We start from the raw sequence: 15,806 nt of genomic DNA on the forward strand, positions 1-15,806 counted from the left end.
ATTTGTTTTAAACCTGCTGCCTATTAATTTAATTTGGTGACCCCTAGTTCTTGTATTATGGGAATAAGTAAATAACTTTTCCTTATCCACTTTCTCCACATCACTCATGATTTTATATACCTCTATCATATCCCCCCTTAGTCTCCTCTGTTCCAAGCTGAAGAGTCCTAGCCTCTTTAATCTCTCCTCATATGGAAGTTCATTGATCACATCACAGAATAGCTTTATTTTATTGCATTCATTCTTGACTCAAGATGTGTAAAAATGCACCATTTGTAATGACCCTGTTTTTACACTCTTAAGAAAAATAAACATTTCTATCTACTGTAACATTGCTGAATCCAGCAAAATGGTGCCAGAGATTGAGTAGTTCTAAGGACCACATTTTCAAACGTAGGACATACCAGCAAAAATGATCATGCGCTCATTGAACCAGCAAAAACCACATCTGCCTACTCAGATTGGCATGTTATGCATAAAGGTAGTTTGCACAAAAGTATGTTCAGGCAGCCAGTCACCTGATTTATGCATGAAATGCCTTTTTTTATTTTATGGGCTTAGTGACTGCATGGAAATTTTTGAGTGCACTTTTTACACCCATTAAAAGTTGGTTTCTATTCTTACTGGCAAGTGGATAGTAAAACTGGGGCATATCCTCAGCTGCTGTAAATTTTCATGGTTCCACTGTAGTCAGTAGACAATTACACCATCTGAAAATCTGCCCCCATAGAGACCAATTCTTCTCCAAAGTTACACTGTTTTACATTACTGTGCCTCCACCAATGTCAGTGAAGTTACTCCTGATTACATCATTGTGAGAAGAGAATTAGGCCAATAGGGTTAAATTCTGCAGTCTTACTCAGGCAAAACTCTCAAGACAATAGAATTTTGCCTGGGTTAGGATTGTAGAAGTTGAACTATAGATATAATTATTTTCCTATCTGCTTTCTTTAGCATATAATACTATAAAATGGTGAGCTGGTCAGTGTGGGAAAGTGTATGGGTTAGCAGCCAAAGCAGCAGCTGAAACATAGTTCATACATTACTTATTTGGAAATTACATATAAGTTAGATTCTCTGTGGTCATTTCTTCTTCCTGTGGTTTCTGTATTAGTCTTCTGTCCAGGAAGAGCTGCACAACACAAAAGAAATTGCCGCCATTCGTGTCTGAAATGGGTAACATTATACAAAACTGGATTGATGGCAGAGTTGGCAAAAGTGAATGCCATTATCCAGAAGAAAAATGATGGCAAAATATTCAAATCATGTTTGAAGTTCTGAACTAAAATTAAGAGAATAGTGATGACAATTGGACTCCACATGATGAAGAAAGAGATCATCAGCACAAACAAAGTTCGAAATAGCTTGTAATCTTGTTGGGAGACTCGGATCTGATGAATTTCTGAGTAGGCTATACTGACATTTAATCTTCTTCTTGATGCTTTTGTAATCTGCATTCAAAAACAAAATAACTTTTATTGTAACAGAGAATTCTTGCTGAGTAGCTTTTTTTTAAAGCTGCAGAAGTGAATCTTGACAAATCATGTTTCTGCTCTGGAAGTGACTATATAAAAGGCAAGAGTTCTGTATGTATTGCCTCTCAATGAGTACATTACCAATGTCCTGAGTTAACTAATAGAAAAATGGTTTGTTTGTTTTCTAACTGCCAGCCCTGAAACTCTGGTAGTCAAGCTAGGTTCTTTCCTTCTCGTGCTCATCACCCATTTTGCATTAAAGTCAAATTAGCCCTTTCATTACCCTTGAAATCCCATTGCCTTCAAATGATAATCTAGGTTATTTCATCTGTGTAAATCTGTTGATTTTTACACAGGGGTAATTGACTGTGACTGGAGTATAGCTAACAATCCTGTTGATGCACAAAGAAGAGAATCCAGCTCACTCTTTTATAGACATTTTGGCTCTGCAGGTAAATAGTAGTAAAAAGTAGTAACAACTTAATTTAGTCAGCAAATATGACTGGGACACAAATGAAGCAGAACTGTTGAGTAAGCAGGTGCCATTTTTGCATACTAATTTTCAGAGAAGAGCTGCACTAAAATTCTATTACAGATAGTTAGAGATGGGCTCAAGACTCAAAATCTAGATCCGGATTTTGACACCTGAAAAACGTATGTAGGTGTTTGAGACCAGAATGTTGGTTCTGCCCATTGTAAGGATGGACCATTTGCAGAATTTGGATCTGGGTTCAGATTTTCCCACCTCCAATGTCTGAGTGTGCCTGGGTCCAGGGATTGGCTCAGACTTTTCTCTGTGTATGGGTTTTCAGTGGTATGGTACACTGGTTAAAGCAGAGATGTCTTTCAAATGCAGAATATTTTTTCCACAAAATTTCTGTTTGTCTCTCAGACCTCCCAGATGCATACTACTTGCATTAGGTGATAGGTTTTAAACTTGAGTGAGAATGTATTTAAAATTCAGTGTATTGTCTTTGACATCTTGGTTTATCAGCCACTGATCAGAATTACTTTGTCTACAACAGCCCTGACACCTTGTGCATCCTGTAGTCTTTATGAAAGTCTTTACTTTTTCTGTAAAAGCGTAATAAGCAAAATTGAGGCACATAGGCCCTGATCCAGATTGATTTCAATAAACAATTCAATTGGTTTTAGTAGGAGCTAGGCACTTAAGCATGTTTCAGGAGCTGGGCTGTGGGCTCTAAAGTTCCAGAGTGCTAAGACTCCCCAGCTCCCAATGTCTTCCATTGGAACTGTGAGTGCTTAGTGCTTGTGGAAAATCCATTCTCGGGGAAGTCAACACAGCAAAATTAAAATGTGTCCATTATTTAAAGTTTCTAATTGTAGATCCAATAAAACTAACCCCCACCTCCAAAATTCAGCAGACAAACACTTCAGCTAAATACTTTCTCCCATTAGGCCAGATCCTCAGCTGGTGTAAATCAGCTCCAGTGAAGTCAGTGAAGCAATGCTGATTTGGCCTATTTATTTTTATTCCAGAAGTTGCAATTTGACTCATTCAGTGTAATACTTCGTTAATATTGCTCCTCTAGCTTAATCACTCTCTACATGCACATTATTTTTATTGAAAAAGCTGCATGAACTAGTGGATTGAAGGTGAGATTGGGAACAGGAGCACTGCCACTGGTTTGGTATGTAGATTTAAGTGTCACTTCACTTCTCTGTGTCTCAGTTTTCCTGTCCATAAGATGTGGACAAGGGGAGAGATTTGCAAAAGCACAAATCACAGTTAGGTGCCTAACTAGGAGGCTTTGAAAATCAGTGAGAATAAGGAACCTAACTGCCTTTTGTGCCTTTGAACATTTCCCCCAATGAGAACAAGATTAATAATCACACTTGTCTTGCTCAGGTTAGAGTGAAAGTGGAGATAAACATTGAACTCAGGACAAGCTTTTCCCTTTATCAGTTATTCTCTGTGTAAAAGTCAGTTAGTTTGCAGGGCTGACAGTGTCCTCAAAAATCATTTATCAACCTTGTTTGAAGTATTGTTGTAGCAATATTGGTCCCAGCAGGGCCACCCTTAAGGAAAATGGTGCCCTGGGAGAACTTGTATTTTGTCACCCCTGGGCCTGCTGTCTCCCCCGGCCTCCCACCCATTCCCCCTGGCTCCCACTGCCTCCCCCTCCCCCATTGCTCCTGGCTCCCGCTGCCTACCCCAGCCACTCTACCCATCCTCCCATTGCCCCTGGCCCCTGCTGCCTCCCCATCCATCCCCCTATTGCCCCAGGCTCCCGCTGCTTCCCCCCACCCCACCATTACCCTGAGCTCCCTTCTGCAGCCTCACACCCAAGGCCTGCCCTGCTCCTTGCCTCTTGACACCAGCGCCTTGCCCGCCAACCATGGCACCCTGGGTGGTCATCCACATCACCCATCTGTAAGACCAGCCCTGCGTCCCAGAATATTAGCGAGATACGGTGGGGGAAGTGACCTGAAGAAGAGCTCTGGCTTTTCTCTTTCACCAGCAGAAGTTGGTCTAATAAAAGATATTACCTCACCCACCTTGTCTCTCGATTTATCAATCCTGTGTAATGTATGTATCTATTTTAGTCATCTGGACTATCTATAATCACTGGAGGTCTATTTCTCTGGAGTTTGTTAAGAATAAGATTTTGCAAACACACCCTGTTTAAGAGATTATTGTTGCATACAGAGGTCTCAAATTCCTTGCTTTGGTGGGAAGATTTGAGACCAGTTTTAGACTCTGAGTTGATGAAGGTCTTGTAGTTTGGGTCCTGCCTGACAGGAGAGTTGGGCAGGGTTGACAATTGGATTACAAACTGCTTTCTAATCTGCTATTTTGGCCAAGGTGCTTGAGAAGATGATAGCAATCAACTACCCAAACACTTGGAGAATACAGATGTAGATGATAAATTTCAGCCTGGACACAGCACTGAAACTGCGCTTGTCAAGCTAGCATTTGTTACCAGAGTGGACAAGGAGGCCTGATATCTGTGGTATCTGTGATATCTGTGGTATTGCTTCATTACCTGAGGATATGATTATAACAGTTTTGAACTGGTCCCAGTTGTGGTATTAGGGTCTGTGGCAGGATGCTGTGGCGCTCTTGTTATGCACAGACAGTAGGAATTGGACACAGGATAAACCCAGTACTCTTGCAAGTAAACCTACACACTGTGTGATCACTGAACACCACCCCAGTAATACTTTGTATCATGCTCATTGTACAATGATGCCATGGAGTAGTCTCATCTAGTATGTATACACTTCTTCTTAGTCACTGCTTGAATTACATAGGGTGATCCCCAGTTCAGTTTTGCTTGTCTCTTGGAGAGTTAGGTGAGCGATGTGGTTTGGATGTGACTGTAGTGCAGATGATGCCCAGCTATCTATCCCACTTTCTCTAGGCTCTGGAGCAGGGGTCAGCAACCTCTGGCACGTGGCTCGCCAGGGTAAGCACCCTGGCGGGCTGGGGCCAGTTTGTTTACCTGCCGCATCCGCAGGTTCGGCTGATTGCGGCTCCCACTGACTGCGGTTCGCCGCTCCAGGCCAATGGTGGCAGAAGTAAGCCACAGCCAGTACATCCCTCTGCCCACGCCGCTTCCCGCAGCCCCCATTGGCCTGGAGTGGCAAACCACGGCCAGTGGTAGCCGCGATCGGCAGACCCTGCGGATGCAGCAGGTAAACAAACTGGCCCGGCCCGCCAGAGTGCTTACCCTGGTGAGCGCCGTGCTAGAGGTTGTCGACCCCTGCTCTGGAGAGATATTATGTATCTCTGCACTTGTAATATAAAATCCCAGGATGGGATGACTTAGGTGGAATTGTGGCAAGACTAAAATTATGTTGACTAGATCAGAAAGGAAATATAAGAAGAATCACATTTCTCCAGGCTTCCCAGTCTTTACTGGGGTGTTGCTTCAATGGGCAAGTGTAATCTGGTGTCTAGGCATAGCTCTTGCTCAGGGATTGATGTTATAAGGTCATATGAAAGCTGATCGGTCAGAGCTGTTTTTTATGATTTTAAGACTATCACCAGAGGACACCAGAGAGAGGCTGTACCTTAACCAACGGCTCTGAGCCTCTTTTGTGTCATCTGGGTTAGCCTATTACCATGTTCTAAATAGTGAGCTGCCAAAATGGCTGGTCCATTGCTAATATTGAATGCAGGTGCTTGACCAAAATCAGGGATAGGCAGAGGGTATCCTGCATACCAGAATGTTAGGACCCATTAGGGTAGGGATAGATAATAAAACAGAAAATATAATGCCACTATATAAATCCATGGTACGCCCACACCTTGAATACTCATGCAGTTCTGGTTGCCCCATCTCAAAAAAGATATATTAGAATTGGAAAAGCTAAGGAGAAGGGCAGCAAAAATGATTAGGGGTATGGTACAGCTCCCATATGAGGAGAAAATAAAATGCCTGGGACTGGTAAGCTTAGAAAAGAGCTGACTAAGGGGGGATATGATAGAGGTCTATAAAATCATAAATGGTCTGGAGAAAGTGAATAGGAGAAGTGTTATTTACCTCTTGACATAACAAAAGGACTAGGGGGTCACGCAGTGAAATTAATCGGCAGCAGTTTTAAAACTAACATAAGGAAGTACTTCACACAATGCACAGTCAACCTGTGGAACTTGTTGCCAGGGAATGGTGTGAAGGCCAAAAGTATAACTAGGTCAAAAAAGTATTAGGTAAGTTCATGGAGGGTAGGTCCATCAATGGCTATTAGCCAAGATGGTCAGGGATGCAACCCAATGCTCTGGGTGTCCCTAAGCCTCTGACTGCCAGAAGCTGGGACTGGACAACAGGGGATGGATCACTTGAAATTGTCCTGTTCTGTTCATTCCCTCTGAAGCATCTGGGCCACTGTCAGAGACAGGATACTGAGCTAGATGGACCATTTGTCTGACCCAATATGGCCGTTATGTTCTTACCAGTACTTAATTTTTAATGAAAGAGGGGCCAGGCCTCAAGCAATTAGGTGCTGGGGTTCAAGCAATTTTTTTTTATTTTCAAAACTGACCTAGCAAGCCCAGGTGCCAGGGCTATGAATTGCCAACCCTAGAGTGCTGGGGCTCAGCTGTGACAAGCCCTGGCACAGATTAAGCACTGGCTCTTACCAGTTGCTGCAGAGGCTGATTTTGATTTTAACTTTTAAGGCCCATCATCAGGTCTAGGTCCCTTTCTGCGCCTCTGGCTTCCTATTTACCCTCGTGCTTTCTGAAGTGCTCTGTTCTAGCCTGGAGCTTGCAGGCACAGGAGAGGCACCATTTAGGTCTTTGTCTGTGAGGATAGGGCTATCTCCTTCCATTTGACCTGAAGACAGTAACAGAATTAGTCCTTTAAAGCAGGTTTCAAGACATTTTTATTTCAAAAGGCCTTTACCATGGAACATAAGTTTTATTTGTGGATCTGTAGTTATTTAAAACGTAGTGTTTACCTGATACTTTTAGTCCCTTAACCTGCATTTGTTTGATTAAAAAGTTCCCAGGAAACTTCTGTGTACCAGTGATGTACAAAAAATCTATTAGTGTCAATAGTAATGAAAGGACAAGTAAGAGCCAGTTGACATTACTTGTGTTGTCCTTACCATTGCTCTAAATCACTGCTGTGCACACACCCAAGGTTGATGGATCCAGCACTGAAGAGATAATCAGCTACTGATCAGCAGTGGAATGATTTTATGCAGGTTATTTCAAAGGCCAGGCTGCTTTTTAAAATGTTTCTTGTCTAGCACGGCTTGCCAATCAGTTCAGCTAATCATGGGCGGCATGTGTTTCTTTGGGTGGCAAATGTTTGTTTGGGTGGCAGATGTTGTTTGCTTTCATGACGTTTACATGGTATGCTTTCACTAACAGTGAAGTTGCATTCACGTCAGCAGCCCTTAGACCCATTTGCCTATTTTTCTTCAGAGTATGGATGGGAGAAGGCATTCTTGGAAACTGAACCTACTCTTGGAGCCTGCTTGTCCTGATATAGGACATCAGTAAGTCCCATTGTGCTCAACAGAAGTTACTGCTGTCTTACAGGGAGAAAAAGAGGCCCCTATTTCTAGAAAGAACCAAACTTTTTAAGATTCAAATTCCATATAAACAGTGTCTGTTCTAGGCTAGGGGAAGGGAAAGAGATTGGATGCCAATTCACTTGAAGCAGAAGGAAAGCGAAAGTGATGGAATCCTAGAAGCAAGGTGAGATAAAAAAAGGGAGTTGCAGAAGCAAAAGATATACAGGAAGAAAAAGAGTGTATTGTCAGGAGGGGAGAGAGAAGGGGCAGGGATGGCAGTCCAGAGTCAGAAGAGAGAAAGCTGAAGCTAAACAGCATACCCAGGATCTTAGAGGATATACTCTGTGAAATACATAAAGACAAACACTAATTTATTAATAATACAAAAGCATATGTTTAAGAAATGTTAAGACCTGTTCAAAAAGCTCTGAGGTAATTTACAACCCAAAACTTTTTAGGCTTATCCTTATTCTTCTTTATCCCTTATCCCACTATATGTCAGGCTGCTTATGTAACAGTTCACATTCCAGAATTGCTGACCATTCTTCAAGTCACAGGTTAACTTGGCTTGCCTTAAAACACGTCTCCAGTTTCATTAACACTGATTAAAAGGACCACAAATCTGAATTCTGCAGTCTTTGTTGGAGAAAAACTCTCACTGAATTCACCGAGAGATTTGCTTAGTTAAGGATTGCAGAATTTAGCCAAGAGTTCTGACATTTTTAGACACTGCATATATTTAACAAGCTAGTGACCTTATTCACATCAAGTGAAATCCGCATTAAGTCTGAATATGTGGCTGTAGATAGGTAAAATGTGGAGTGGTTGGGAAGATGAAGCTCACACCCGCAAATTGGGGCAAGGAGTTCCTACAAACCCTTTCCCCAATTCCTAGCACTATAACTCAGCCCTGTTGCTGCTGGTGCCTCTCTCTGTTATTTCCTAACCCTCAAATGTGCTTTTGAAGAAAATGAAAAATAACTATGTTGAACAGAGCCATGAATACCTGTCCCAATGCACTGAAAATAAATGTTTGTCACCTTGAGAATACAAACCCTTATTCCTACTGAAATGCAATTTGTTTATTATTTGAATGTTATACAAAAGTTTTCACCTCGTTTTCCTCTCTACATGTTGTAATCATATTATTGTGTTCTTTTTATAGTGGAAGAAAGCTGTTTTACATACTGTCTTACTGTGGTTTTGTAATCCTGAAACCAGTATGAAAATAGTGCTGGAGAGTTAGAAAAATCTCTGCTTTTAGAGGCAAAATACTCCTTCCTCATGCACAGCTCCCACTAGCAGCAAAGATGGGTTACAGAAGCATGATAATGATTGTGACTTGCAGGGCTGCCCAGAGGATTCAAGAAGCCTGGGGTCTTCGGCGGCGGGGGGCCCCCGCTGCCAAAAACCCAGTACTTTGGCGACAGGTCCCGGGGTGGAAGGACCCCCCGCTGCTGAAGACCCGGAGTGGAAGAAGCTCCGGGGCCCCAGGCCCCACGAGAGTTTTCCAGAGCCCCCAGAGCAAGTGAAGGACCCCGCTCCAGGGGCCCCGAAAAACTCTCGTGGGGGCCACTGCGGGGCCCGGGGCCCGGGGCCTGGGCAAATTGCCCTACTTGCCCCCCCACCCCCCGGGCGGCCCTGGTGACTTGTGAAACTTTGGTTTAGTTCACTGAAATTCAGTTAAAATGGGACCTGAATAGTGACGGTTACTGTTCACTAGATGCAATATTTGGTATTTAAATATGTTAAATTTTACCAATAATATAGCCCACCTCTCCAGCATCTAATTATGAGTAAGTACTTTGGTTCCTTATCATTAGTTCTGACCAAGGAATGTTCATTGTGATTTAAACCATCTTAGCCCTCCCTCAGTTGTGGTGCTGCTTTGTCAAGGTCCAATACCCTGGTACAAGAGAGAGCTGCTGGTGATGCACCCTGCACTGGCCACAGGAATAGGTCGTGATGAAGGCGCCTAAGACTGGCTCTGCCCATCCTGGGTTTAGTGGTGCAAGTGGAGCATTGCAAAGCAGCCCTAAGGCAGGGGAGAATCAGTCTTTTTGCACTCACATCATTCATTTCGTTACAGGATCTTAAAGCACATTACAAGGGCGGTAAAGTAATGTCCCTACTTTAATGTTGGAAAAGCTAAGGCACAAAGGGGTTAACAGACTTGTCCAAAATCACACAGGGAGTTATAACCCAGGTCTTGGCCACCAACAAACAGATCCATGTTATTAACATGGGGCAAAGTTCAGCACAATGTACCTATGACTTTCTGAACTGCAGCCTGTGGCAGGCTGTTGCAGAGATACTGAGGCTTTGGTCTCCTGAATTTCCGAGAGGCCTTGATAGATGCTGAGCTCCCTCAGCTCCTGTTAATTTCAAGGAGAAGGCTTAGCATCTCTCAGAAGGCTCTCAGCACTTCACTGGCTTGGACCCTAATTCAGGGGGAAAATCACTCCCATGTGGAAAGTCAAAACCAAGGAACCTCTTTCATGGTTGTAAGTAGTGGAAGGAGAATGCATAGAAATGAGTGCCTAGCCTTCTTTGCTCTACTACTCCCTGTCCTTAATCTGCCCATTTCCCCCTCAACCAGCTCTGCTGTCTGTATATGTTACTAGGGTCCTAGTGCTGGAGTAATTGTCCTGCATGGCCTTCACTGGCTTGGGAGACAGATTGCTGCTTCCTGGCGTAAGAGTTGGGAACTCACATGGTGCTGCTGATGATGTTTCCTATCTAATCAGTTTGGCTTGTGGATGGGGTTGGGATGGATTGCTCCACGGTGCTTGGCTGTATTCAGGTCTGTCTGGTCAATTAAAATTGCACTCTGGTAGGGACAGATGCTTGCCACTGCCAAACAGTGCTCTCTCTCCCATCCACTGCCAGTAGTTGCCTCCTTTTTAAAATTAGGCTATTTGGTGCGCTACCATGTCATACCCCATGATCCATTGCACAGTACCCAGATGTGGCCTCCATCTGGCAACAGAGAGGAAGTGAGGCACTTAAGGACCCTAAACTGAGACAGTGTGAAGGACATACATTTGCACCACCTACCATACCCAAGACAGCATTTAGATAGGCCTTACATTCAAAGATCCACAGGTCAAAAATCTGCTTTTTTCTAGCGCTTCAAGCATTGATGAATGGGAAGGACAAGGATGGTAGTTGTCTGTGCGCGTTGGGGGAGAGGCTCAAGGAGGAGGGTGAGTTGGGAATCTGGAATGGGTTGGATTGGTGCTGGAGAGGAGGTTTGTCTGCTGTAGAATAGCATGCTGGCCTGTAACTCAGTCAGTCCACCCAGCACTGCAGTTAATTTGTGGACTCCTCTCTTCTCTCAGCTGAACTCTAGAAAAAAAATGTTTTCATACCTGTGGATCTTGGGTGCGCACTGACCCTCTCAGGGAGGCTATGGGTCCAGCATGACCTGGTCCCAATTAAGTACTGAACAAGGAAGTTCTGTCATTTGTACTCCTCAGAGGGACCCTGGAAATTGTAGGCTGCTGCAAGGCAGGCTGGGAAGGAGTGCCAGGAAATATAAGGAGAAACCTTTCTGCAGAAGAAAGAAAGTCCAGGGACAAAGGCAGGCCTGGAGCAGGGCCACTCCGCCAATGAAACTGGGGAGGCTGCCCAAGAGGGGCTATGATGAAAAAGGCCTATGAGGAAACCCTCAGGCTGGTAAGAGAAAAAGGAATCCTGAGCTGGTAAGAGAGAGGACAGTTTGGTGAGCCCTGGAGAAGAGTGAGGGTTTTGACATGCAGCAATAGGAATTGTGAAGCAGGGCAGGGTATGGCCCATGCTCTCCAAGGATGTCAGAGCAGCTGTGCTCTCTTTGCACTCCGTAAGATACCCACAAGGCACCCCAGCATGGCCTGTGGCTAGAGTCACAATCTGGCCCTAAGCAACAGAGGGTCCTGTGGCACCTTTAAGACTAACAGAAGTATTGGGAGCATAAGCTTTCGTGGGTAAGAACCTCACTTCTTCAGATGCAATCCTACCAGGTGCTGGGGGCCTTCAACTCCCATTGAAGTTAATGGCAGTTGACAGGTTGCAGCACCATGCAGGATCAGGGCCCTTGACTTGCCAAAAGTCACAGAGAGAGTTCGTGTCAGAATACAGGTTAAATCTCAATGGTTCTTGACTCCCAGGCCTATGTTTAAGCCACTAGAATACCCCTTCCTCCCAGAGAGAAAAAGAACAAAAATGTCCCTTTTCCTGCCCCGCCTTTTTTTTTTTTTTTTTTTTTTGTCTACTGCTTTTGTTTGCTGACATTTATTAAACATTCTGGAGATTGGGCGAGAGTAATACACATCATAACTATGGCTTCTGTTTTTAGGGCACTTATTAATTTGATTTTGGGGGGTTAGCAATTTTTTAGTTTTACGTAGATGTCCAAAAAGCAAGGATTTGGTGCTTTCTCTTTATACATTATGTATGCACTATAATGAGTACTCGCTTTGTAATATCCTCTAATGGGCTACAATGTAATACTGTTTCAAACAGCACTACACTAAAGCACACTAGACAGTGAACCTCTAGTATGCACCAGCAGAGTCTACATGGACCAAGAAATGCACAAAATGTTACTTCACTTGAGAAATCACACTCCACAAGAAACCATTTGTGGTGTTTATTGGATAATACTAATTTCATTTTTTTGTAACTGCAGTGTTGGTGTTTATCAGTTAAAACCTAAAATCAGAAGCCCTAATTATGACACATAATTAAAGCAGGAAAAGGGTAGATTCAAAGGGCGTGGAGGGAAAACAGTTTTAAGGACTTTATGACCCAGAGCTGCTCTTCCTTGCTGTCCTACAACTCCCACTGAATCCATTTTGAGTTTTGGGGGTACAAGCAATGCAGGATCTGCTCAACAGTGATTTTTCAGTTGTTTGAGATGTTTGTTAGTACAGTATCTCTAGCAAGTTTATATAGGCCCTTAATTATGATCAATACATGATATTAAGTAAGGTGCCCCGAAGTGTACATGAATTAAGACTGACTGTATCTTGGGTTTCTGGTAACACACTGTTCAAGCTTCGCTGTTGTTTATAATGGAAACAAAACTCTCTCAGCTGAAACTGTTATACTTGAGCAAATACAATTTATACTGTTTAGCATTACTACATTACTAGCCACCCAGATGTCATTTTGTAATAAAACTATAAGAAACAAATACCTGTAAAATTTTTGTATAACTGATCACAATGACTAATCCTGGTATTACAAAGACCACAAAGGTGAATGTTACATCCCAAGAGATTTCTCCTGCAATGCTGGGCCAAACCAAGGTGCAAATTTGAACTTCCTGTTTACAAAGAATAAAAGAAAATCATTAATATTGTATTTTAGATATTTACTTTCAGTATAAAGTTCTCTGCAAACATATGTCATTGTTTACATTTCATCTGACTTGATGCTCATTAAAGTAAATGGCCACTACATAAACAGGATCTATGGAAATAGTTACTAATGAAAACAAAATAGTTGTTTCGATGTGGAATGTTTTTCAAAACATGATGACAGGTGTGTAGTTCACAAGATTTGGTATGCAAATATGGAATTGGTACAATAATTAAATAGCATAGCAAATGCTAGTGACAATTTTCAAATGTAAACTCATAACTTCTAAAGAAACAAATGGAAAAAACAATTAAAAACCTCGAAGGATTGGTTAAATCAGTATTATATTCTGTAAGCATATTGTTTGTTTTTGCATGCAGGAGGGATTATTGTACACTGAAAAGAAAAAGATGTTTGTGCATTTTTCAGGAAAAGCTCTTATCTGAATTAATGCAAGGCGCTACTCCCCCTGGGCACAGGCAGCTGATCACTGAAAAGAGAAGCATGCGGAAAAGGGGCTTTCCCAGCTCTAAGCTGGAACACAACGCCTCATGTTTATACGAGATGCAGTGCGAGGACAAAGCACTGCCGAACAAAGTAATTGGTGGTACAGTTCTTCTATGGGGGGGGGGGGGAATCCATGTGAGTCTGAACGTGGGACAGATCTACTGAAGACCTCAATTAGGGCCTGATTCTGCTGTGCTGAAGTGAATGGGACTTTTGCTATTTATTGACTTCAGCGGATCAGGATCAAATCCTACATTAAAAGAAGTTCATTCCTACTCTGATTCCACACCTCAATGGCTAAATGTAACCTAATAAACAGAGGTAACACCCAACATCAATATTGGTCCGCACAGGTGCTGGAACTGGAGGTGCTGGGGGTGCTGCTGCACCCTGTCGCTTGAAGTGGTTTCCATTAAATACAGGGTTTACAGTTTGGTTCAATGACTCTCAGCACCCCCACTATACAAATTGTTCCAGCAACCCAGCTGGGCCAAAAAGGAGACGGCAAAAAGGCGTTGCCAACCTTTGAAGGCTTTGTTGAAAAATTGCCCCCTTATAACACTTCATGGGGCATTAACCTCTTAACGTCTAACGCCAATTCCGGAGCTCGGCATCACTCTCCGGGTAACGGCTCCAGTTTGTAATCCCAGGTCTCTGCCCTGCAGCACCCGCTGGAATAACAAGTCACACACCGCTCGACCTGAATCGATCCGATCTGGCCTTTTGGATAATCTCCAGCAGTCCCCCCCCGCCCCCAAACGTGGTCTAACAACAGCATCGCATCTCAGGGCGCCCCGGCAGGACTACAGCCAGCACTGCCGCTTTCCGGGGGCAGGGAGACCGCTACACCGGCTCCCGGCTCACGCTACACCGGCTCCCGGCTCACGCTACACCGGCTCCCGGCGCACGGACTCGCTTCTCGCCGCTGCTTTGCGGTGCTGATGAGAACCTGGGACGTTCATCCAGCCAGTCGGAACAGATGCTGCGGCTTCTATTGGCTGGGAGCTTTGGCCGCGTTGACACACTTCGGGGGAGGCGAGGCTGGAGACTCCCAAACCAGCCTCCCCTTCCCAACCCGCTGGGGTTCCCGGGTCACTGGGCAGCAGGTGGGCTGGATCATTGGGCACTGTACTGACCTGGGCCCCCATTGCCCCCAACTCCCCAGGCTGGCGCAGGGCAGAGCTCGCCGGAGCCGCTCCTTACCTTGCCGTGCATGAGCAGGGGCTCCACGTTGAAGAAGAGGCAGAGCGGGAGGGTGGCGAGGGCGGCGAGCCCCCAGATGACCAGCAGGGTCCCGACCAGCATCTTGCAGCTGAAGCGGGCAGTGTGCCGCAGCCGGACGATGCACACCACGCGCTCCAGGCTGACCGCCGCCAGCGACAGGATGGTGACGCTGCCGCTGAGGCTTATCACGTAGAAGAGCATGTGGCAGACGACGTCCCCCAGCACCCAGGACTCGGTCCAGCGCACCACGAGGATGGCGGGGATGGCGCTGATGAAGAGCAGGTCCGCGCAGAAGAGGTTGAGCATCAGGCAGTTGGCGGTGCGCAGCTTCTTCTTCTTCCTGGCGAGCAGCGAGATGGCGCAGATGTTGACCAGCAGGGACACCAGGAAGATGCAGGAGAGGACGGCGGTCTCCACGGCGCTCAGGGCCACCTTGTTCTGGCCCTTGAAGTCCGAGAAGAACGGGAAACGGGTGCAGTTCCCTTGGGGAGTCACGCAGGCGCCTGGCATCTGGCTGGCACCCAGGGCATCACACACCACCAGAGCCAGGGACGCTGCGGCTGCCCCCAAGCCAGGCACCCAGGTGCCAAGCAGCGGGGCGGGGTGGCAGGTCAGGGTTGCTGGTGCCAGTGGGGGGTATTGGCCCGGGGAATGGGCAGACAGCAGCCGCATCTCCTCCTCTTCCCTTGACATCCGCAGGGCCAGGTGTGGTGCCCGCAGGGTGGTTTACGGCACCTGGCCCGCTGGGGGAACAAGGAAGTAGCAGGCGAGGACAGTAAATATACAGCGCGCCCCGCTGCACAAAGGCGAGGGCGTTGTTGTGCTTTACAATCGGGTGACTAACAACGTCGCAAGGGAGCGAATCCTTCTGTCCCGGACGGGCTGGGCAGGGGGCGGGCGGCGCAGGTCCCGCCGGGCAGTGCTAATGTGGTGGTGGTGGGACCCGAGCCGCGCGTCCCAGCGCAGGGCACGCGTCCCAGTGCTGCCCGAAGACACGTTCTCGGCCGAGTGTCGGATGCCAGCCAGGGCCCTGGGCAAGCCCCTGAACGCCTGAGACCCGCGGTGAAGTCAATGGCAAACCCCTCACACACACCAGTCGGGCCCTGCAGAGTGGGCTCAGGGCAGCCGACTCTCCAAATGAAAGTCTTGACAGGCTCCTCTCCCTACCCCAGCTGAGGTACAGAGAACCCGGCGGCTTTGCCCCACAGCCCTTTGAATGAATCTGTAACCACAGCAGCAGCAGCGCGCATCGCAAAGGAGCCGCCG

The 15,806-nt window shown here is 45.6% G+C and overlaps 1 protein-coding gene across 1 annotated transcript; it reads right to left on the bottom strand.

The window, feature by feature from the left end:
* Positions 1 to 72: 72 nt before the first annotated feature.
* FFAR4 (free fatty acid receptor 4) lies at positions 73 to 15,248 on the bottom strand. Its single transcript, XM_034777103.1, has 3 exons — positions 14,520 to 15,248; positions 12,646 to 12,774; positions 73 to 1,451 (listed from the first exon to the last, which is right to left on the bottom strand). The coding sequence occupies exons 1-3, from the start codon at positions 15,231 to 15,233 to the stop codon at positions 1,047 to 1,049; spliced, it is 1,248 nt and encodes a 415-aa protein (XP_034632994.1). The 5' UTR covers positions 15,234 to 15,248; the 3' UTR covers positions 73 to 1,046.
* Between the last annotated feature and the right edge of the window lie 558 nt (positions 15,249 to 15,806).

This window comes from Trachemys scripta, chromosome 7, assembly GCF_013100865.1.
Source record: "Trachemys scripta elegans isolate TJP31775 chromosome 7, CAS_Tse_1.0, whole genome shotgun sequence".
NCBI lineage: Eukaryota > Metazoa > Chordata > Testudines > Emydidae > Trachemys > Trachemys scripta.